The sequence below is a fragment of the Phascolarctos cinereus genome, unplaced genomic scaffold (assembly GCF_003287225.1).
Source record: "Phascolarctos cinereus isolate Bilbo 61053 unplaced genomic scaffold, phaCin_HiC Scaffold_4;HRSCAF=312, whole genome shotgun sequence".
Taxonomy (NCBI): Eukaryota; Metazoa; Chordata; class Mammalia; order Diprotodontia; family Phascolarctidae; genus Phascolarctos; species Phascolarctos cinereus.
Genome location: NW_027555847.1, coordinates 719,029,082 through 719,053,245, shown reverse-complemented (window position 1 = coordinate 719,053,245; position 24,164 = coordinate 719,029,082). Strand labels below are relative to the sequence as shown.

The 24,164-nt window shown below is 49.4% G+C and overlaps 1 protein-coding gene across 2 annotated transcripts; it reads left to right on the top strand.

The window, feature by feature from the left end:
- The first annotated feature begins 5,142 nt into the window (after positions 1-5,142).
- LOC110215338 (SEC14-like protein 3) lies at positions 5,143-23,575 on the top strand. Of its 2 annotated transcripts, XM_020996708.2 has the most exons (12): positions 5,143-5,248; positions 10,409-10,484; positions 11,552-11,595; positions 11,777-11,836; positions 13,252-13,440; positions 14,003-14,098; positions 15,541-15,601; positions 17,340-17,423; positions 19,740-19,846; positions 19,953-20,092; positions 20,180-20,349; positions 21,267-23,575. In XM_020996708.2, the coding sequence occupies exons 1-12, from the start codon at positions 5,195-5,197 to the stop codon at positions 21,386-21,388; spliced, it is 1,203 nt and encodes a 400-aa protein (XP_020852367.1). In that variant the 5' UTR covers positions 5,143-5,194; the 3' UTR covers positions 21,389-23,575. The 2 variants fall into 2 exon arrangements, with proteins under 2 accessions (XP_020852367.1, XP_078010540.1); XM_078154414.1 differs by lacking the exon at positions 17,340-17,423.
- The last annotated feature ends 589 nt before the right edge of the window (positions 23,576-24,164 follow it).

Below are 24,164 nucleotides of genomic sequence, written 5' to 3'. Positions count from 1 at the left end.
GCCTCATTTAGACAATCCAAGTAGACATAAACAAAATCTATGTGAGCAACACACACCTTACATGTTAAACACGTAACAAGCCCTGCTGTGGCTTTTTTAATTCAACACACAAAAACACAAGAGAAGGTTTAAGGTCTAATATGAGACACCTGGGAGCAGGGGTGGTGGTGGAGGGGGGAGGATACAACCTGGTGCTGGGAGGAGCAAAACCTTAGGTATGATCTACCTTCAGGCCATGTCAATGGAGCCAATGAAGGCTCTGTGGAGAGGCTGCTCTTGACCTTGGCATACCCAGTTTCACCAGCTCTCCACACTCCCCACCAACTGCCAACTAACTGCCCCTTACAAGGGTGGGCAATCTAGCCTCACTAAAGTAAGGCACTCTGGTGGAGAGATAATAGGCGGCGTGTGCACCTGACCTGCTGCCCTGACCACCATCTCCCCCCTGGTGCCAATGGGAGACATCCAGGACCCTAAACCTAGGAATCTTGGGAAATGCAGGTGCCTGACGCCCCTATTCTAGGCAGCACCCCCACCCCACATTCACAGGGACATACCCTGGCAACGGCTCCTGTAGCCACTGATAGAATATTAGAAATTACCTTAAAGTAGAAGTCTGACCATCTGCTCTGGCCGTGACCCCCTAAGGACCCTGGGACCTCTCCTCTGACTTGCAGCTGAAGTCTGTCATGTTCTGTCTCCCCCATGAGAATGCAAGCTCCTTGAAAGCAGGGGCTGGCTTAATTTTCTGCATGGATTCTCAGCACTTATGCTTTGTACACAGTAAGCACTTACTGAATGCTCATTCATTTCTTGTCCTAGTAGGCTGGGGTCCCATCACCTTCCCCAGGACAGCTCCATTACGCTGGTGCCTGTCAGAGGTTTTAGAGAGAGAGGTTCATGCCAATGGGCCTTCCATCTCTAGTGTCAAAGGCAGGAAGATGCTGGGGACTGGCCAGTGAGGCCCAAGCACATGGCATGGAAATTTCCAGAAAAAGGCAAGGGCATAGAATCCTAACAATACCAAGGAAAGGGAAGAAGCGATCTGCCACCAGGACAGCCCAAGAAATAAGAAGGTTTTTCTGGCTGTCTAATTGCTGGTAAGGAGGGCAGAGCCTGGCTGAGCCCTCCAGGACCTCTCTTGCTCTGGAGACCCCTAGGCATCTCCTAAGGCAGGCTGAGGTTACATAAACCTTATCTCACTGTTGACTCATGCTGACCTCCAGCACAAGACCCAGTCAGAGAGAGCTGGTGGCCAAGACAGAGGAGTGATTTGTCAAGGACTTTGGCCTAGTCTTTGCTAGCACTCTTAGTAACAGCCCCACAACAAAGTCCCAGAGGATGGGCCAGACCATCCCTTCCCCTGGGGATTCATCTATCACCGGTGTTGCCATAGTTCCTAAGTGCTGCATCAACAAAGAGGGAGTAAACACTTCAAGCCGGATGGGGAATGGACTGTGAGAGCCAGGGCTCATGAATGTCTAAGATTTCGGTGTTTTTATAAAACTCGATTGGAGAAAATAGAATTTCAAGGAGGACCTGATTATCAAAAATTGATGTAGGCCCCTTGGCACCTGCAGTATTTTCACTGTGCTGGGACACAAGAGGAAAGGAGGCAGGGAGCACTTGCCACGGGCCAGGCAATGTGCTAATGCTGTGCAAAGAAAAGAGAAATGTAATGGGATGGAGAGAGAGCCAAATTAAAGGGGGCTAACGGGGTCTGGGTGCAGCTCTGCCCTGACCTGGAGCAAGTCATTCCCTTGGTCTTTGGCCCTTGTTTCTTCATCTGTAAAATGAGGATTGGATTAGGATCTGTGGCTCCTTCCAGCACGATGATTCTAAGTTCTAGGTTCTAAGCCTTCTCCCAGCTTTGACATCCCCTGTTCTAAGGCCCCTCCCAGCTCTGATGTTCCATGTACTGTCATAATCCTACTTATGCTAAAGCCTTGGATTCCTAATTTTGAAGCTTGTCCCAGGGAATGCTGTCCACCCTCTGGTCCTTACCTACCCTTCTAGCTTTATTACCTTCAGCTTCCCATTAAGAAGCCTTCCGTCTGGCCAGTCCAGTCTCTTCACCATCCCCCAGACATACCTTGTACTTTCCTGCCTCCACATCTTTGTTCCCACTGATCCCCCCACATGATGCCCTCCCCACTGACCCCCCTCATGACCCCTATATCTCCTCCTACTGAAATTATGCCCACCCTGCAAGGCTCGGATAAAAAATAATTTCCTCAGGGGGCAGCTAGGTGGCCCAGTGGATAGAGCACTGGCCCTGAAGTCAGGAGGACCTGAGTTCAAATCTGGCCTCAGACCAAACACTTGACACTTACTAGCTGTGTGACCCTGGGCAAGTCACTTAACCCCAATTGCCTTTTAAAAAAATCATTTCCTCCAGGAAGCCTTCCCTGTCCAGCCCAGCCAAAAGTAAGCTCTCTAGCCTCAGAATTCTCCTTTTTTAAGAAGTAACTTGTGAGCTTTTATCCCCTTCTGCCTTGACCTGTTTGCGTCCTTATCTTACCTTTTTTATCAGACTCAGCTTCTGGACACCTGTGTGTGTGTCTTCCATGATGCCTTGTATAAAGTACAAGGGGCGTGTAGGAGTGGAAAGAATGCTGGAATTAGGGTGTCTAGGGTTAGGGGCAGCTGGGTGGGGCAGTGGATAGAGCACCCGCCCTGGAGTTAGGAGGACCTAAGTTCAAGTCAGCCTCAGCTGTATGACCCTGGACAAGTTACTTAACCCTGCTTGCTGTTAAAAAAAAAAAAAAAAGAATGTCTAGCTTTAATCTTGACTTTGCCGTTTTCTTCCTGTGGTCAAATCACATAACCTCTCGGAAACCTCAGTTTTCTCATTTGTGAAACAAGGCAGTTGCACTGAATGATCTTCTAAAATCCCTCCCGACCTAAATCTATGAGCCTCATGATACCAGCTGGTGTTCAGCAATCAGTGTCTGAGATCAGGACAGAAGTGCCCTCTCTAGCACACCGCCCAAAGGAGCCATCTAGCCTTTCCTTGCAGACCTCCCTCCAGCGACTCCTGAGGCAGTCCCTTCCACTTTGCTGAAGCTCTGCTTGTTAGAAAGCTTTTCCTGACCCCAAACTTTCACCCATGGCTCCTGGGTCTGTCCTCTGGGGACAAGGAGAGTCTGGCTGTTGAAGACAGAACCTCCTGGGCCTTCTCTTCTTCACACTAAATATCCCCAGTTCTTTCTATCCTTGTATGACATGGTCTCCAGCCTCCCAGCCAAAGGGAGCAGCCCTCCTGTGTGTGGAACCCGTCTCACTGAATGTGAGAGATGGAAGAAGTCTTGCCTCTCTATCCTTGAGTGGTCTTTTGGTCTTAAAAAAAACATGGACTTGGGTGGGGTTGGGGGTCACTCAAGAAGCGAGGGGCGCATAGCAAGCATTTCATAAGCACTTATTAGTTGATTAATTACACTCGTTTCTGTATCTCCACTGCCTCCCAGTAGAATTAAGCTTCTGGAGGGCTGAGCGGCTTTGCATTTGTCTTTGTAGCCTAAAGCCATGCTTCACACGTGGCAACTGGATGATCTCTTATCAAAGATGTGGTAGAGAAGATTCTTGACCAGATGTGAGTTGGACTGGGTGGACTCCCAGGTGTCTTCTAAGTCTGAGATTCTTTGATTCTGGAATCATTTAGACCCACTGTTCCCTCTGTCCCCACTTCATTTTACTTAGGAAGAAACCCAGGTGTCGTTTGCCCAAGGTCACGCAGTTAGTATGTGGCAAAGCTAGGATTCAAACCCGAGTCTTTTGATTCCAAATACGGTCTTGCCTTGCTCCCCTTCACCCCAATCTCTTAGCCCCAACCCAAAGTACTTTGCTTCTACCCCACTCAGAGAAGTCCCCCCACCTTCTCCTAGCCCTGGGAGGCCCCAGTGACCCCTGCTACTCCACCTTTCTCACCCTGCCCCCACGCAACAAACACCCCTGTCTTCTTGGCTTCTCCCCAGGTAACTTGGGGCCTCCAATTAAAGGGATTAGGGAGAGGAAAAGAGACTGGTGAGAAAACAGTTGGGGGATTAGAGGAGGGTTGGAGGGGGAAGGAAGGAACTCAATATATTGGCCAAGCTCAGGCTTCACAGGGAAGTGGGTGGGAAGGAGGAAGACTGGAATGTGAATTGGGGGAGGGGTGCCAAGGGGCATGGAGGGGAGCAGACAGTGACCCAGGCACCCAGTCATGGTGCTAGAACAAAGGCTGTTTGTGGGCTGGGGGCAGGTTGGGGTACAGAATACAGTGGGAGAAGACAGGAAAGAAGAGGAGGGAAGGGGAAGGGAGGAGAGAGGAGAGCAGAGGAGAGGAGAGGAGAGGAGAGGAGAGGAGAGGAGAGGAGAGGAGAGGAGAGGAGAGGAGAGGAGAGGAGAGGAGAGGAGAGGAGAGGATGCTATCAATAGAATATGGTGCACGATATGATGCAATGAGATACAACATAACCCAACGTGACTCAATCAGCCATCAAGCATTCACTGTTTGCTGTGTGCCAGGCACTGTGCTGAGAGCTGGAGGCCCAAGGACTAGGACGGACTTGTCCAAGGTCACACTGAGCGAGTCCGTGGCAGAGCAGGCCTAGTGACCCAGGCAGGCCTCCTGATGAGCAGGTGTGGGAGGCAGGAGCACCAGCCACTGAGGTGTCTGACCCCTGGCCCAGCTCTTTAAGCCTCCTCCCTTGCATGTGTCCTTTCCAGACTCTTGCTCAGTAATTCTCCTTTTGTTAAAGGGCACAGTGTCTTGTTTCATTCCAGTCGAGGGCCCTGAGCCAGGCCTGGCCCAGGACCCCAGGCTAGCCGATGCCTCTTGGGCTCAGTAGGCAAACCTCAGCCAGCCCAGAGTAATGTGGATTCCCTGTTCCCAATGCAATGTTCCACTCGGAAGATGGACATCCTCTGCCCTCCTGGCCCCTCCAGCTGGGCCGTGGCCTTGAACCTGGGCTCCCTGACTCACATTTGTTTGAGGGCCCAGGCAGGGGGGTGGTAGGGAGTTGGGGGGGAGGGGAGGAGTATCCAAACTTAATCTAGGTTATGTAAGATGCAGCAGGGGCACTGAGCCAAGGAAGAGGCCGGGCTTGGAGGCTGGCCCAGAAGTGCCTGGCAAAAAGCTGGGCTGCCCTGGGTTGGCCCAAGTCAGGCTCCGGCATCCTCCTGGAAGGCACAGGAGAACAGACAGCCGATCATCATGAGTGGGCGAGTTGGGGACCTGAGCCCCAAGCAGGCAGAGGCCCTGGCCAAGGTGAGAGAGCTCCTTCTCCCTACTCAGGGGCCCTGTTCACTTCCCTGAGAAGGGTGATAGACCATCCCAGGTGATACTGGGGGTGAGGGGAGAGGGGATACTCCAGGCCTATGGATAGAAGACCTGGGTTTGAGTTCCTATAGCTCTGTGACCTTGGACAGGCCATCTGCTCTTTCAAGACCTCAGTTTTCTCATCTGTAAGATGGGGATAATAACCCCTGCCTCACCTTATGATTTAGAGCTGGAATGCGCCCCCCCAAAATCACCCAGCCCAGGGATTCTTCACAAGATCTGCTGATCCCCAAGGACTCACGATGGCAAAACAACGACATCTTTATTGTCACTAACCTGTAACTGAAATGTAGGATCTCTTTCATTTGTGAATAGAGGCACCCTACATGATTCTATAAAGGGTCCATCCATAGTTGGTCAATACGCTTTTATTAAGCACCTACTGTGTTCCAAGTACTCTGCTAGGCACTGGAGGTACAAAGGAAGGAAAAAGCCAGTCTCTGCCCTCAAGGAGCTGCCAGTCTGATGGGCAAAACAACGCAGAGGCCAGCGTGGAAATGGTCAGTGGAGGGAAGGCGCCAGGACTAGGAGAGGTGGGGGAGGGCTTCCTGTATGGGGGCTCTGAGCTTCGTCAGATGGCTGCCAAAGGGGCCCAGAACACAAAGGTCAAGCGCGTCCAGCTCCCTCATCTGACAGGTGAGGCAACTGAAGCCCAGAGGGAGGAGGGGCTCACCCAGAGCTCAAGAGCGAAGCAGATTCAGAAGAGGGCTTTGGACAGCTCCCAGGGGCCCACCACCTGGCTCTTTCCACCCCCAGCCCCAGCACAGGGTCCTTCTGTTAAGGAGGAGGGCAGGGGGATCAGGCAGGGCTCAGACCCTGGGACCCCCCTCGTTCCCCAGGGCCGCATCCACATTCAGAGGCTGCAAGGGGGGTTTGGTGGCTCCAGCCAGACCCGCAACAAGGAGGGGCCAACGGAGCCTTGTCCCAAGGCTGGAAACTGAGAGGGTGCTGACAGGAGCAGCCTGGGGTGTGCCCCTCGCCAGCCTCTCCTGCCCTATCAGGGACTCAGCCCGGGCCATGCTCCTCCCCAGTCAGAAGCTTGTGTCAGGCCAGGCTTCCTCCTCCAACATCCTCATGCCCTCGATGGCACCCTTGAGCTGCCATCTTTAGCCACGGTGGCTCAGGAGTATAGCACTCTGCCACCCCTCCCCTAAGAGAGCCCCTCCCTGACTGCCCCTAACACACACACACACACACACACAACCTCATCCCCTATACACACACACACATACATACACACACCCAGAACCTCACCTCCTAAAACACACACACGCACACACACAGACCCATCCCTACACACACACACACAATGTCATCCCCTATACACACACACATACATACACACACCCAGAACCTCACCTCCTAACACACACACACACACACACACACACACATGCCACATACCCAGAACCTCACCTCCTACACACACACACACACACCTCATCCCCTATACACACACATACATACACACACCCAGAACCTCACCTCCTAAACACACACACACACACACACACGCCACATACCCAGAACCTCACCTCCTACACACACATACACACACACACAACCTCATCCCCTATACACATACACACATACATACACACACCCAGAACCTCACCTCCTACACACACACACACACAACCTCATCCCCTATACACACACACACATACATACACACACCCAGAACCTCACCTCCTAAACACACACACACACACAATGTCATCCCCTATACACACACACATACATACACACACCCAGAACCTCACCTCCTAAACACACACACACACACACAGACCTCATCCCCTACACACACACACACAATGTCATCCCCTATACACACACACATACATACACACACCCAGAACCTCACCTCCTAAACACACACACACACACACACACACGCCACATACCCAGAACCTCACCTCCTACACACACATACACACACACACAACCTCATCCCCTATACACACACACACATACATACACACACCAGAACCTCACCTCCTACACACACACACACACAACCTCATCCCCTATACACACACACACATACATACACACACCCAGAACCTCACCTCCCACACACACACACACACGCACACACGCACACACCACTGCTTGGCGGTCCTAGGATATGAAAGCTATTTTGATGGCTATGGAAGAACAACAACAACAACAAAACAGGATGTTATTATGACCAGCTAGTGTTTGTGTAGCACAGGGGACAGAGGGGCCAGCCTTGGAGCCAGAAAGATCTGGGTTCAAATCCTTCCTCTGCCCAGCAGATACCCGTGGAACCGTGGACATCATGAGTCTCCTCGATGCCCCAGATATGTCTAAGGCCTTGGAACCATTCCTTCTCTTCCCTGGACTCCATGATCTCTGAGGCCCTGCCCACCCTAGATATAGGATCCTAACTTCCTCGGTGGAGAGATTTTCCACACTGGAAGTTCCCCACCCCACCAAAATCACAGGCCCAGAACAACGATAAAAATGTCTGTGGCGCCTGACAGGCCTCGCAGCCGCTGTCCCGTTTGGCTTCCATAATCTTCCTGAGAGACAGGGGGTTCAAGCATTCCTGCATCCCAAGACAGTTAGAATATGTCGGCACCTCTAAGACCACCAGCTCCATCAGCCTGGTTTGTGCCTGAGGAAATGGAAGCCCGAGAAGGGAAGGGACATAGCCAGGGCCTCCCCCTTCCTATCCCAGCACTCAGCGCAGAGCACCGTCGTCGTCATCCTAGTGGTGAAGAGACGGGATTGCGCTCAAGGGAAAAAGGTTTGCCTACTGGAGCGTAATCCACTTAACAGCCAATAACAGTCATTAATAATGATAATCATAAGCATCGGCAAAGCCCTCTACATATGTCGCATCATTTGATCCTCACAACCACCTGGCAGGTGGGCGCCATTATTCTCCCCATTTCACAGATGAGGAAACTGAGGCAGCCAGCGATGAAGCGCCTCGCCCAGAGTCAAACAGCTGGGCGAGTCTGCGGTTGGATTAGAACTCGGGTAGTGGGCCTTGGTTTATCTTCTCAGCAGAGCTAAGCCCGGGGTCCTAAATGAAGCAGGCTTTTAAGAGTCAGCTACAAATCGTTTGTTAAACATTTACTGCATACCAAGCACTATGCTAAGCACTGGAGATGTACTAAAAAAAAAAAAAAAGCTGGGGCGGGGGAGGAGCACAGTACCTGCCCTCAGAGAGCTCACGTTCTGATCAGGGAAACAGCACAGAACTAGGGATATAGAAGAGTGTATAAACAGAGAAAGCAACATCCCCTATCTGGCTATTTGACTTGATTGGGGGGTTGGGGAGTATGTATTTTGGGGAGGGTTGTTTGGGTGTTCGCTGGCTCGAAACAAAAGGTCTCTCTCCTCTTTATTCATTTATCTATTTATTCATTCGTTCATTCATTTATTTGTTTATTTATTTTTATGTTTTATTTACCTAATTTATTATTTTTTTATAAGTCCCTGCTGGTGAGTGGTGTTACCCATGTCTTTTTACCCTGCTGGCCCAAGCCCAGTGAACAGTCGTTGGGTCCTGCTACTCCATCGGGAGCTGAGTGTGGGGAGGGCAGGCAGACAGAAGGAAAAAAGGACTTGGGGAGGGGAGGGCACCCTGGGTGGCCTAGGAGAGTGACCTGAGAAGCAGCGCTAAGGGCAGGCTCTGATATCCCTGTCCTTCAAGGCCCTGGTCCATCCCTGGTGGCAGCTGTACTGAGTCTTCCTGTTGACATCCACTCAACAAATATTAGCTATGTGCTATGTGCAGGGCCTGAGTAGGCACGGATGGGGAGTGTCCAGGGAGTGAGGCAAAGACACAAGCTACAGAGACCTGTCCTCAGGGCACTTCCAGTCTAGTAGAGGAGGTAAGGCAGAGACAAAGCAGGTGGAGTTTTGGCAACATTTACCAGGTTGTGTTACCCCGGACACCTCTAAATTTCTGTCCTCCAGAAATAGGGACAATGAAACTTGAGATAAAGTCTGGCGAGTATTTTGGGACAATAAAACTCGGTAGAAACTTGGGTCTGGATTTAAATATCAGATGGGGTTGGTCCCTACCTGTGTACCCCATCACAGCACCAGGCAGGATGAGGTCGATGCATGAGAAAAACCAGAGGAAAGTCCTGAGGAGGGAGCCCCAGTGGGATTTCCCTTAAAATCCTATCTGACCTTACCTGCAGCATCTCATCTGAGCCTGGAAATAACCCTGTGAGTCAGGAACTACCCCGTTTTCCTGATTAGTCAACTGAAACTCAGAGAGATTAAATAATTTGTCTAGGAAGTGGAATTTGATCGAGGCCTTCCAGAAATGAAGCCGACTCTCCCTTCACTAGACCAGTGGTCTCCAAATTTTTTTGATAGCGAAAAAATAAAACTTTTTTATGCCCCAACATATATATATATATATATATATATATATTTACTTCTTCATAAATTGTACAGATGTACTCCTATAGTAATAGTTAGTAACATCATAACTTACAAAAAATAGAAATTAAAAAGATTGAGATAAAGATGAAATTATATTTTAGAAATGTTTTATTTACTAATGGTACAAAAAACCTTTTTGTTCTCCCCAAAACATTATCATCAGCAACAATATTTTTAGCCATGGCAGTGTAGTTGAATATGAATAGCCCATGTATTCCAGCTTGGGCCAGATAGGGAAACCTAGCCCTAAAAAAAATTTACTTAATTGGAAAGTGTTGCTTTTTAATATTTCTAACAAATTCAGTGGGTTTGACACCCACTGGAATTCCTCGTGTGGGAGATGCTTTAACTGGTTAGAAAATTACGTTTCCGAGTTGTTGATGTGTGCAGGTATGACAGTTTTTGTAGGAGACACGTGCATGGCTTTCAGTCATCCAGAGAAGAAAGAGAAGGTAAGTCTCCAGGAGGAGAGGAGAGTGATCGACAGATAGTGTCAACAGCTGTAGAGAGGTCAGGAAGGATGAGGATGGAGAAAATGCCGTTGGAGCTGACAGTTAAGAGACCATCGGGCCCCAGGACTGGATGTGACCAGACCCAAGCAGGGCCCGGCTTGGGGGGGAAACAGCCTGACCCGCCTATCTCTCTCCACAGTTGCGAGAAAACATCCAGGACGTACTCCCCAATGTACCCAACCCTGATGATTATTTTTTCCTGCGCTGGCTCCGAGGTGAGGAGGGAAGTTAAGGGAGTACGCCCACCAGGGGGTGCTGTAGTATAACGTTGGCAACATGGAGCCCGAGCATTTGGGCAGCAATGAAGTCCATACCGCCATGTCCCTGACCCATCTTACCAATGACGGTCATGACAATGACAATAATCATGGGGATGAGGATGAGGATGAAAGGGGCCGGGGCAGAGGGGCCATATTTATTGTAAATAGTAATGATCCCTAATCACCCCAGACATTTTGAGGCCCCAGGTTCCCCACCCCTAGCACCTAGGTCACCTTGGGCGAGTCACACCCCATCCCTAGCCTCACGTTTCTTCACCTCTACGATGAGGGGACTGGACTGGCTGGCGTCCAAGAGCCTTCCAGCTTTGTGTCTAGGGGGCTATGGCCACCTTCCCCTTCTAAGTCCTATGAGCCTCGATTTCAACACCTGTAAAAACACACAGAATATTTTACACCAAGCTTACTCACAAAGCGGCTGGTGAGGCTCAAACAGGAACATGTGCAGAAAGTATGTCGAGGGGCAATTTAGGGGAGCAGAAATCCCAAGAGCCCTGGGTTTGAATCCTAGCTTACTAGCCATATGACCCTGGGTAAGTCACTGTACTTCTCTGAGACTCAGTTTTCCCCATCTGTAAAAGAGGGATCAGATTCTTGCATCCCAATTTCAGAGCTATGAGGAAGGGGATTTCTCACCCTTAAAATGGCCTAGAAATGTCAGCTATAATGGCCAAAGCGCTTTGTCAATTGCAAGGCGCTCCATGACGTTACTGCTTGGGACAGGGCGACAGGAATGGGGGACCTGGGATTTCACTAGTATCATTCCAGTATCTTCCTGGTGAAGACATTCCCTCTATCAACGGACCTTCTCTGCACCTTTTGTTCTCGAAGCCTTGTCTGAGAGCCCTGAGAGGTTGTGACTTGTCCAGGGTCACACAGCTTGTATGGAACAGAGGTCTGCTTGGGCCTGAGGCCGGCTCCCTACCCCTACACCACACTGTCTCTGTGACCCGTTTTCTTCTCCTCTTTGTAATCATTCTTGTCCTTACGTATCCCTCCTTCAGCTCGAAACTTCGACCTGCAGAAGTCAGAAGCCATGGTCCGCAAGGTGAGTCTCCCCTCTCCCCCAACTGGCCCGTGACCAGCTCCAGAGGGAGCTGCCCACGCCTGGCCGTGGCCCCTCCAGTTCCTGGCCTCTTAGACTAATCAACAGGGATCCCCGCTTCCCCTCCCGAGCTCCTCTCAGCCTGGCCCGGCCTCACAGGCACTGCCTGTTGTCTCCTGTGCAGCATGTGGAGTTTCGGAAGAACATGGACATTGACCACATTCTCGACTGGCAACCCCCAGAGGTGAGGCTTAAGCAATACCGCCCAAGCATCCCCTGAATCCCAAGGTGCTTGTGGAAGCAGGGGGCAGGACCACAGAAGCAGGCAATTTTTTTTTCAGATTCTGGAAGGAACTCTATTTATTTATTTATTTGTTTGCTAATTTATTTTTGGTTTTCAACATTCACTTTCATAAATTGAGTTCCAAATTTTCTTCCCCTCCCTCCCTTCCCTACATCCTAAGATGGCATGCAATCTGATATAGGCTCTACATATACGTTCATATTCAACATATTTTCACATTAGTCATGTTGTAAAGAAGGATTAGAACCAATGGGAGTGACCACGAGAAAGAAACAAAACCAAAAGAAAAAGAGAGCAAATAGTATGACTCCATAGTTCTTTTTCCGAAGCAGGCAAAATTTATTCATGCATTCACTCATTCGCTCAACAAATATCTAATAGGCAACCACAGAGTAATGGTATGTCTTACGTGATTGCACATGTATAAACTATGTTGGATTGCTTGCTGTCTCAGGGAGAGGGGAAGGGAAGGAGGAAAGGAGAGAGGGATAGAATTTGGAACTCAAAACTTTTTTTTTTAAATTGTGAAGCAGTTGGGGTTTAGTGACTTGCCCAGGGTCACACAACTAGTAAGTATGTCTAAGGCTGGGTTTGAACTCAGGTCCTCCTTACTCCAGGGCTGGTGCTCTATCCACTGTACCACTTAGTTGCCCTGAGCTCAAAACTTTTTTTAAAATGTTAAAAAATTGCTTTAACATGTAATTGGGAAGAAAATAAAATAGTACATATATATGCATATATAGAAGTAGAATGTAGTTAAAAGCATCCTGGACTCAAAGGCAGAAGACCTGGGTTCGAATCCTAACACTTATCATAAGCAAGACTCACCATCTCTCTGGGCCTCTGTCCTCAACTGTGGAATGGGGATGGGGATGCTGGTACTAGTTTACACGGTTGAGGAAATCCCTTTGGGCCCTGTAGAAGGCTAGAGAAATGTGAGGTGCTATTATGGAGCACCTACTGTATACGTGGCTGACTTGTGTGATCTCTGTCCTTGGGAGAATAACCACATGAAGGAGAACACAGGCCACCAGGGCCCCCCAAGGTACCTAATCTATGCCAGTCTGCTGCATGGGAGCTGGAAGGGCCTTTAGACGTCATTGAGTCCAACCCCCTCATTTTACAGAGAAGGAAACTGAGACCCAGAGAAGGCTCATAAATTTAGAGTCAGAAGGGACCTCAGAGATCGGTTCCCGACCTATCATTTTACAGAAGGGAAAACCTAAGCCCAGAGAGGGGAAGCAATTTGGTTGGGGTCACACAGCAAGGCCAGGGTTAGAACCCAGGTGCCCCTTGCTGAATATCAGCACGTCTGACTTGGAGCTCTGCCCTGCCTGGTGTCTGTCCCTGCTCAGGTGATTCAGCAGTACCTGCCTGGGGGCCTCTGCGGATATGACCGGGATGGCTGCCCCATCTGGTACGACATCATTGGCCCCCTGGACCCCAAGGGGCTCCTCTTCTCCGTGACCAAGCAAGACTTTCTCAAGGCCAAGATGCGGGACTGTGAGCGCATCTTACGCGAGTGTGACCTGCAGACTGAGAGGGTGAGGATGGAGGTGGGGAGCGGGGCCTGGGAGGGGCAGCTGCTTCAGCAGAACAGCTGGGGAGGTCAATACCATCCAGGAAAAGGGAGGGAATGTGAGGGCCAGGGGTCAGGGGAGAGGCCGGGCACTAACAGTGGGTGAGGGGCGAGAAAGGGGGCCATGGGCTCAGTCCTGCTGTGACTCTATGTAACCGGAGGCGAACACTGCCCATCTCTCTCTCTCTGTATATATGTATGTATGTATGTGTGTGTGTGTGTGTGTGTGTGTGTATACACACACACACACACACACACATATATATATATATCTCAGCCTATTTCTTCATAAAATGAAGGGAATTGTACTAAGTGACCTTTAGAATTCTTCCCAGCTCTGCCAACCCCTGTTTTAAGGCCCCTCCCACCAGCTCTGCCATCCCCTGTTCTAATTTCCCTCCCACCAGTTGACCCCCTCTCCTCTGCCTGGAGGGTTCTTCCCTCTGATTTCCCCCCCCCCATACCCCACCTGATATAGCCCCTCCCAGGAGCTCATCAGCCCCCGCCCCTTTCCCCTTTCCCCACAGCTTGGGAAGAAGATTGAGACCATCGTGATGATCTTTGACTGTGAAGGGCTGGGCCTGAAGCACTTCTGGAAACCCTTAGTGGAGACTTACCAGGAGGTGGGTCTGGCTGCTGGGGGGCTGGGGGAGGAGGAGGGGGGAGGGAGGGGCCCACCAATTAGGTACTCCCTGGGAGCTCCTTCCTTTAGAGAGTAGAGTCCAAAATATCCCTTTTGTTAATGAAGAAAGAGTTTGGTCAGGTAGGAGGGCTAGGCCTGGAGTGAGAACCTGGGTTCAAATCCTGCCTCTGACACCTTCTACTCTTTGACTTTGGAGAAGCTGCTTCATCTCCCTGCGCTTCAGTGTTCTCAGCTATGAAATGAGATTAAGAGAATGGATAGAGAGATGGCTTCAGAGCCAGAAAGACCTGGGTTCAAGTCCTACCTCAGACCCGCCTGGCTGTGAGGCCCTGAACAAATCACTCCACTTTTCAGTGTGTTAAACAATTCCCCAAGAGTATCAGTGACTGAGGAAGTGAGACCCAGATCACAGATTTCAGTTTGGAAGGAAACATGGAGAAACTGAGACACACTGAGGTTAAGTGAGTTGACCACAGTCGCACAATTACAGATGTCTGAGGTGAGATTTGAACCAAGGGACGCTTGACTCCAGTCCAGTGCCTTGTCCACTTCATCATGGTGCTGACCTTCCAGGGAAGTCACAAGACCAGTCCTTATTCTTAACCCTAAAATGAGACTGAAAGAAAAAGTCATCATACATGGAAAATGGCCTTGGAGGCAGGAAGACCTGGGCTAAAGTCCAGTCACTTAACCTCTAATTATCACTGCACTCCCCCCTTCCTGCCCCACCAACACACACACACACACACACACACACACACACACACACACACACACACACACATATACTTAAACATAAGCTGTCGTGGAAATTTTGCTGTGTAAGGCAGCCACAGTGCACAAAGCCTTGGACCTGGAGTCAGAAAGACCTGAGTTCAAATCTTGCCTCAAATACTTACTAGCTGTGTGACCCTGGACAAGTGATTTAGCCTCTATCTGCCTGCCTCAGTTTCTGCATCTGTTAAATGGGAATAATAATAGCACCTACCTCCCAAGGCTGTTGTGAGGATTAAATTAGATAATATTTGGAAAGCACTTAGCACAGTGCCTGGCACAAAGTAGGTGCTATATAAATGTTAGCAATTATTATTAGCAGGAACAAAACTGGAGTCCAGGTCCTCTGACTTTAAATCAAGCACTTTGCCTTTTACCAGAGTCTCACAAGGCTGAGGGATTTCATCCAGGCAATCTGCGATAGAGAGGGTTTTGAAAGAGGGGTCTCCCTGGGCCGCACCCAGAGAGGGCTGGTTATGGGGAAGGGGAAGCCCCCAGGAGGTGGAAGGGCTTGCCTTCCAAGATGCCCTGATCCTGGCTTCCTGGAGCTTCTGAGCTGGAAGGGATGGAGTGAAGGGGACCAGGTGTGACCAAGAGCCAGGGGGAGGGCTCCATGGGGTCTAACTGGCACCTCCTGTGACTCCACAGTTCTTCAGTCTTCTGGAAGAGAACTACCCTGAGAGGCTCAAGTTTATGCTCATTATAAAGGGTAAGTGTGATCCCACCCCGCCCTCAAAACATCCACCCCATGTGCCCGTGACAGAGGGCTGTGGTGCCACCAGCAGTGCCCATACCATCTCTGCCAAGGAACAACATTGCTGCCCCCAGAGACGCTGGCAACAATCATCTCTGCTCTGTCTTTCTGGCCCCAGCACCAAGCCCAAGCCATGACACATAACAGATGCTTAATAAACACTTTGCAGACCACAGGCAAGTTAGTTACCAACTCTCTCCATGGCTGGCCACACACACACTTAAACTTAGGCTGTCATGGAAATGTTGCTTTGTAAGGCAGATGCAGAACTACAAGATCTGGGTTCGAGTCTAGATTCCATCACTTGCTAGCCTAATGACCCTGGGCAAATCAATTTTACCACAGTTTCCTCCTCTGAAAAATCTTGAAAATCAAACCTTGATTCAATTTTCTATCTGATCCAAGAGGACAGAACCAGGAGCAAAGAACAGGAGATAGAGAGAGGCAGAATTAGGCTCCAGGTCAGCGAAAAGTTCCAGACAACGAGAACTGTGACAAAGTAGAATGGTCTGCCCCTCCACAGAGGATGGAGGACCACTGGGCACTGGGCACTGGGCATGGTAGAGTGGGGATTCCTTTCTTTGATGGATTGGATCCAAAAAATGGACCTTTCTGTCTCTCAAATTCTGTGATTCTGTAATTCACTACAATTGACCTCCTACTTTGTGCCAGGCACCGTGTGAGGCACCAGGGTAACTTTGACAAAAATGAACCAGTTCCTGCCCTCGTGACATTTACAGTTTACCAAGGGAAACAACATGAACAAATAAAAGCAGATATAAAAAATAAGCAAGGTAATTTCGGTGGGGGAGGTGCCAGGGGCTGGGAAGGGGGGTCAGAAAAGGCCTTGTTGCTGTGAGATATCAGGGAAGGGAAAACTCACCCAGGTGTCTTGGGGAGGACTTCATCGGGGGGGCATCGCTTGAACTAGGTCTTGAAAGAAAGGGTGTGTATCAACAGATGGAAATGTGGGAGAAGTCTCCTGTAGCATGGCCTGGACAAAGGTCCAGACAAGTGGAGGAGATCAGGACTGGAACAGTGGGGACGGAGAAGTCCAGTACCTGAAGGTGGCTGATATGACGTCATCATCATCATCATCAGAGTCAAAGTAGCATTTATATGGCACTTTAAAGTTTGCAAAGTGCTTTACAAATATTATCTCATTTTATCCTCACAAAAACCCAGAGACATGACTAGGTGCTGTTGCTATCAACATTTGAAAGATGAAGTGGTTAAATGACTTGCCCAAGGTCACAAAACTAGCAGGTGTCGGAGGCAGGATGTGAACTTTTCCTGCCTCCAAATCCAGTGCTTGCTACAACATGTCAGTCTGCCTAAGGGTCAATATCACTCTCTTTAGCACTATCCTGTTTCTTTCTCCTGTTGTTTTCCATATGTTAGTTCCATCTCACACAACTAGACTGTCAGCTCCTCTTCAATCCCCACGACACCTAGTCCAAGACTGGCTTCAATAACGACCACTGTTCCTCTGTTAAACTCTTAAGCTCCAAGAGGGCAGCGATGGTCTCTTTTCCAAATTTTATCTCTCCTCCAGGACCCAGCCCAGGGGCCAGAGACAATTGGTTTTTATTTACTTTTGCTTGACTGGAGCTGTCCAGGCTTGCCATTATGCTTTCTTCAGGGCTGTAGCTGCAGAATTTGTCATCCAGTCTTTCCACATTTCTCTTTCTAGCCACCAAACTATTCCCTGTGGGCTACAATCTCATGAAACCCTTCCTGAGTGAAGACACTCGCAGGAAGATTGTTGTACTGGGAAGTGAGTAGCTCTACCTTCCACCAGTCTGAATCCTCTTCCTCTTCCTCCTCCTCCTTTTCCTCTTCAATCTCCTCCTCCTTCGCCTTCTCTTCCTACTTCTTTTCCCTTTTCTTCCTCCTCCTTTTCTTCATTCTCTTCCTTCCTTTCTTCATTCTCCTCCTTCTCTTCCTCATTTTCCTCCTACCCCTCCTCTTCATTCTCCTCTCCCTTCTCCTCCACGATGGGCCTGTCCAAGAACTGGACTAAGAAATTACTTCCCCCCAAAGCTTTGGGCGCCATGAGGGGCAGGCACATCTCATAGCAAATCTCCCCCATCTCAGGTTCTTTTAGCCCACAAGTCAAGTTAGAGAAGCTGAATTCCCTCCAAAAAACAAGGTTATAGTTAACCTACAATGGACCAACTAAGAATTAGCCTCAAGCAGCAGCTTCAGATAGAACACCTCAGATAGGGCACGTGAACCTGCAGAGATACCCTACAAAGTGTAGTAACCCGACACCACCAAGCTTGCTGAGGTGAGTGACCCTGCAGCAAAACTCAGTGAGGCATCCTGAACCCAAAGACACCCCTGTCCCAACATCCCACAGTCTCAGAGTGGAAAGGGGCCCCAGAGGCGTTTGAGTCCAAACCATGCATAGAGAAGAATCCCTTTCAATGGTGTTCTAGCTTTTGTTTGAACACACACACACACACACACACACATACACCATGAGGGAAATATCACCCAAGGAAGCCCGGTCCAATTCTGGGTAACTCTTAAGTGTTAGGAAGTTTGTCCCGACAACAGGCCTAAATTTCTCCCAGAGTAACTTCCACCCATGGCTCCTTGTTCTGTCTTCTGGGGCCAAGCAGAATAAAGCTCATGCCTCCTCCACATGACAACCCTTCATAGACCTAAAGATGGTTCTCACATCGTGTCTTACACAGGCTAAGCATCCCCAGTTCCTTCACCACATCCTCATATGCCATGGACTCAAGGCCCTTCCTTACTCTGGCTGCCCTCCTCTGACCCTATCCAGTTTGTCAATGACTCTCCTAATCTTGGCACCCAGAACTGAACCCAGCACTCCAGATGGGCTATGCCCAGCCCAGAGTCCAGAAGGGCCATCCCTTTCCTAGTCTTTCCTGGAATCTGAACCTCTCTTCATGAAGTCTAAGATGCCATTAGCTTTTGTGGCTGCCATATTGCATTATTAATTCATGTGGAGCTTGTGGTCCTCTGAAGCCCCCAGATCTTTTTCAAATGAACATCTAGCCATTCCTTTCCCATTCTGTTCTTATGAAAATGACTCTTTTAAATTTCACTTTAGCAGCCAGAGCAGTCACAAAGCCAATTTATAGAATGTAGTTAATAATATCCAACAGGATAAAGTTGATCCCATAGAACTAATGGACAAAGTGTAGTGAACCTAGAGAGATCGTTAGCTCTTCATTCCTCACCTCTGGCTTTCCCCTATTGTAGTTAAGTCCCCATCTCTTCTCCTCCAGTGGTCTGACCTGGTTTCATTTGGTTGCTAGGCAGCTACACAATGCATCTGGGCTCCAACAGCCTCCTACTGTTTCCAAAAACAAACTGGGCTGAGGATGAAGGGGAGGAGGAGAAAATATTCAGAGGATCCCAGGATCTGGACCTTAGAGATTCTCTAATCTGGAGTGGGGAACCTGCGGCCTTGAGGCCACATGTGGCCCTAGATTCAGTCAAAGGGCTGCACTTGAGGACCTAGAGGGCCACATGTGGGTTTAGATCCAAAGGGCTGCACTTGAGGACCTAGAGGGCCACATGTGGGCTTAGATCCAAAGGGCCGCACTTGAGGACTTAGAGGGTCACATGTGGCCTCAAGGCAGCAGGTTCCCCACCCCTGCAAGTCTAATCCAACCTTCTCATTCCAAAAAGGTTAAGTAATACACATCAGGTCACACAGCTGGTAAGTGATGAGTAATTCAAGCGTGATTTTTAAAAAAATAATAATAATAAAGGGAAAGAACTTGGCTACTCTTGACTGCAACATTTCCTTGTGAACATGCCACAAAATCTGAACCTCAGTTTTTTCCTCCGTACGTCACAGGTTGCTAAGTGGAAAATGCCATATAGTTGTGTCGTGTTGTGATGGCTGCTTCTGTAGACATGGCCGGATCCCTCCCTGGTAGGAACTGACTGGGAGGAGTAAAAGGCGGAGATATATAGCAGAGTATAGAAAGCTCCCTAGCCCGACAGAGTAGTTCACTACAGAGCTAAGTGAGCACAGCCCACAAAGTGTGAACAGCTTCTCACTCACACTTGATAACCCACTGTTCCTCTCCTTCTCCCCCTCCCCCAGCCAACTGGAAGGAAGGTTTGCTGAAACTCATCAGCCCTGAGGAGCTGCCTGTACAATTTGGGGGAACACTGACAGACCCTGATGGGAACCCCAAGTGTGTAACCAAGGTATAGTGCCCTGGGCCAGGCTGGGGCAGGAAGGAACAGAGAAGGGGAGAGGGAAATGGAGGAGGGTAGCACCAATGTCCTCGTTCACCCTAGATTCTGCTTCCAGATCAACTACGGAGGTGAGATCCCCAAATCCATGTATGTGCGGGACCAGGTAAAGACCCAGTATGAGCACTCAGTGCAGATTAGCAGGGGCTCCTCCCACCAGGTGGAGTATGAGATCCTCTTCCCTGGCTGCGTTCTCAGGTAAGGGACCTGCCTCCCCCCAGCCCAAGGCTCCTGGCACCCTTCCACAGACGTGGGTGCGTGATGAGGCTCTTGGCTCCATTACAGGTGGCAGTTCATGTCAGATGGGGCAGATGTAGGCTTTGGGGTGTTCCTGAAGACCAAGATGGGGGAGCGACAGAGAGCTGGGGAGATGATGGAGGTGCTTGCCAGCCAGAGGTACAATGCACACATGGTCCCTGAGGATGGGAGCCTCACCTGCACTGAGCCTGGCGTGTGTAAGTGTGGTTTTCTACCTCCTTCCTCCACCCTCTCAGGACCTCTCCTCCCCTCTCCTCTGCCCCATACACATACACACACCCTTTCCCCAAACCCACCTCTATCTATCCATCTTTCCATACATGGCAGCAGCAGGCCTATCCTTCACCATACTCTAAGGAGACAGAATCCCTGCATTCAACAGGGCAGTTTGGTATAGTGATTTGGAATCAGAGAAATTGGGTTCAAATCCAGGCTCTGTTATTTACTCCCTGTGTGACTTTGAGAGGCCATTAAACTTCTCTGGGACTCAGTTTCCTCCCCTACATCGTGAAAGGAGCTGAGCCAGGTGACCCGTAATGTCTCCTCCTGTTCTAAATGCCATGGTCTTCTGACCCTGCTCTTTGCCTTGGGGTTAACAATATTAGCACATGTTTTTAGTGTTCTAAAGTTTACACAGTCATTATTTCATTCCACCATCCCGATAACTCTTTGAAAAAGTCAGGGAAGGGAATCTTGTCTCCATTTTACAGAGAAGGAAACTGAGGCTCAAAGAAGGGAGTGACTTACCCACAGTCACAAAGCTAGTAAGTGAGAGGCAGGGCACCTACTAAATGCCCTTTCTACTACACTTCCTTTGTGGGTATTCACAGTACTGCATAGGCTGCCAAGTGCCAAGACAATGACATGGGCTCAGACTCTGTGGCCTTTCCCCATTGGGGGCAGCTTAAGCCGGGCTGGGGCAGGAGCCAGGTGGGAATCAGTGTTGGGTGACAGGATCAGGAAAAGGGAGGGCAGTTCCCAAGGAGAAGAGAATGTAGGTAGGAGGAAGTTGGAGACCAATAGACTTAGTCACGAGAACAACCCAACTCTCTAAGCTCAGGAGAATGTAACTGCCTTTGCCTGCCCACCTGTCTCCCTGTCTCTGTCCCCATAGATGTCCTGAGGTTTGACAACACCTACAGCTTTGTTCACACCAAGAAGATCAGCTTCACTGTGGAGGTGTTGCTCCCAGACGAAGGAATGCAGAAGTATGACGAGGAGTACACACCCATCTAGCCATTGGAACATAAAGGGTTGGGGGGCAAGAGGGTCAGTCAAAGCAAGGGAAGAGAGTGGTGAGGAATGGATGACTCATGCCACCCCCTATTCACTATGCTCTATTATTCACCTCTATAAGTCACCTACATGGTGGGAGGGGGGCAGTCTGTCAGTTAATTATACTCTCAATTACCTCTTTTGGTTGGTTAATTATACAGTGACTGCCCAGTAGGTTCACTGAGTAGCCCTGTGAGCACAGTAGTCTGGGGGTAGGTGTTCCCTCAGTAAACTATGCTGTCAGTTTCCCCATAGACTCTCTTGGTTATTGCTAGAGGTTAATAACACCACTGGGTAGTTCTCTAGGTAAACTGTAATCTGTCCATTATCTCTAGAGACTTTCTTAGCTGGGTCTACATGATAACTACACCCTTTGGGGTAGTTCTGTACATTCAATCAATTTCCTCTTTGGACTCTATCCATTATTTCTGTAGATTAATCTCACTTTGTTGGACAACTCTAGAGTTAATTACGCTCAGTTTAGGGGAGGTGGGCTCTGTAGTTTACTTGGCAAGGTCAGTTCTCCTCAATCAATTGCCCTTTGCCAATTTCCACTGGTCAATTTCCCTCTGTCAATTCTCCTCTGCCAATTTCCTTGGTCAGTTCCTCTCTGTCAGTTGCCCTCTGCCAATTTCCCTTGTCAATTATCTGTCAGTTCCCCTTGGACAATTCTCTTCTGTGATTCTCCTCTGCCAATTCCCTAGTCAGTTTTCTTGGTTATCTCTAGAGGTTAATAACAGTGTCAGTTACTTCTATAGGTTAACTTAGCAAGGTCAGTTTCCCTCTGTTAATTCCCCCTAGACAATTCTCTTCTGTCAATTCTCCTCTGCCAATTCCTCTCAGTCAGTTTTCTTGGTTATTTCTAGAGGTTAATGACAATGTCAGTTACTTCTGTAGGTTAACTTAGCAAGAAGTTTCCCTCTGCTAATTCCCCTTGGTCAGTTCTCTGTCAATTCCCTTCTGCCAATTCTCCCCAGTCAGTTTTCTTGGTTATCTCTAGAGGTTAATAACAGTATCAGTTACCTCTGCAGATTAACAACTAACTTGGCAACTTGGTTGGTTGATTACCTCGCATAGGCTGTCTCTCTAGGTTAATTGTGCACTGTCTGTTACAGCAATCAGTTAAGCGTACACTGTGGGTTTTCTCTATGGCTTATCTATATCATACTGGGTTTTTTACTTTGTGGGGGGTCTCTGTAGGTTAACTGCACTAGACAGGCCAAATGCCCCGTCTCTCCAGGACTCTTTCTCTCCACTTCCGAAAGTCCTCTCCACCAGACCTTGATTTTTCAGGCTTCATTCCACTTAAATGGCTTCCCCTGCCTAAGTATATGGTCTCCTCTCCACTGAATCCCTCCCTGAGTGGGTGGAGGGAGCTCTCTGTAGGAAAAGGGGTGGAAGGCAAGGTGATCTTGGGATGAAAGTGAATGCTCGTGACAACTCCATGGAAAACCAACCTGGAAGGGCCTAGGATGAGGCCTTCTCCAAGATGCCCAAGCAACCCCCCCAAAGCTTAGCACCCTAGCCCAGCATAGATTAAACTGATGAAATAATATTGTGAATTGGTTACACAGTGGTGGGAAAAGAGATTCCTGGGCAGCTCAGCCTTAATTATCCCACCTCCCCCACCCTCTGCCTGCCAGATCTCACCTCCACTTCTAGTGACATAGCAACACTAAAGGAGGTCAAAGACATGGAGTTCTGTAGAAACATAGATCATTACAGCTGGGAGGAATTCTAGACAGAGCTCATCAGAGCTGGGGGGATGGGGGTAGAACACGGAATGTCAGAGGTAGGATGAGTCTTTGGAAAATAGATTTGGAGCCGGGAGGGACCTTAAAGAACTCTGGCCAACTCCCTTTTTTATGGAGGAGGAAACTGAGGCAAGGAGAAGGGGAAGAGACTTATTCAAGGTCCCCCAGCCCCTTTCTCTATATACAAACAGTAAGGGTTAGCTGCACAGGCAAAGCAGTAGACGGATGATTGATTGATGTGTTCAAGGATTACGAAGCAAGTGGGAGATTATGAAGGGGGCGGGAGGAGAGGGGAGGAGGGAGGAGAGATGAGGGAAGCCCCCGGAGCCCAGGGGCTGGGGCTGAGGAGCCTTTCCAGCAGAGGTGTGAACCAATAAAGAACCCTGTGTGTGAAGATGCTGTGCTGTTTCCTTTCTGGGCCTCTCCCCGATTTCACACTTTCCTACAGGCTCTGACCCTAGGTCTTACAAGCAGAGCCATTTGGGAGATGTTGCTTTCCCCAAATTCTTCAGGGAAGAAAGGCTCAGAGAGGTCAAGTGATTTGCCCAGAGTCACCCAGCTAGTGAGCGCCAGAGGTGGGACACTGTCAATTGATTCAGGGACACAGTGTCTTGTGGAGGGAGGAGAGAAGGAGCAGAACCGTCCAACTCAGGCCCCGGGAGACCGAGGCCTGAAGAGAGAGCCTGCTTGCTCCTTCTATTCCATCCCCCACCACCAGGAAGCTGGAACCTTCTGTACCACCAAGGGTCCAGCTGTGAGCACCTGGGATCTCCCTGCACCTAGGAACTCTAGTGGACGTTGGCAACTCATGTTCTCAAGCCATGCCCACTTAACAGATGAGAAGGCTGAGGTTCAGAGGAGATCCAGAGGATTTCCAGCTAGTGAGCCACCAAATAGCGATTGGCCCCACACGAGGGTGGGCTAGATTCCACTATACAGGCATGGCTGGGCCAATTGTTAAATATCCAGGGGGAGCATATACC

Bases quoted from the DNA above. Each gene is read 5' to 3' on its own strand.
- LOC110215338 (XM_020996708.2), top strand. From the start codon at position 5,195: ATGAGTGGGCGAGTTGGGGACCTGAGCCCCAAGCAGGCAGAGGCCCTG. The intron at 11,596-11,776 runs GTGAGTCTCCCC...TCTCCTGTGCAG, and splicing joins CAGAAGCCATGGTCCGCAAG to CATGTGGAGTTTCGGAAGAA. The intron at 20,350-21,266 runs GTAAGTGTGGTT...CTGTCCCCATAG, and splicing joins CTGCACTGAGCCTGGCGTGT to ATGTCCTGAGGTTTGACAAC.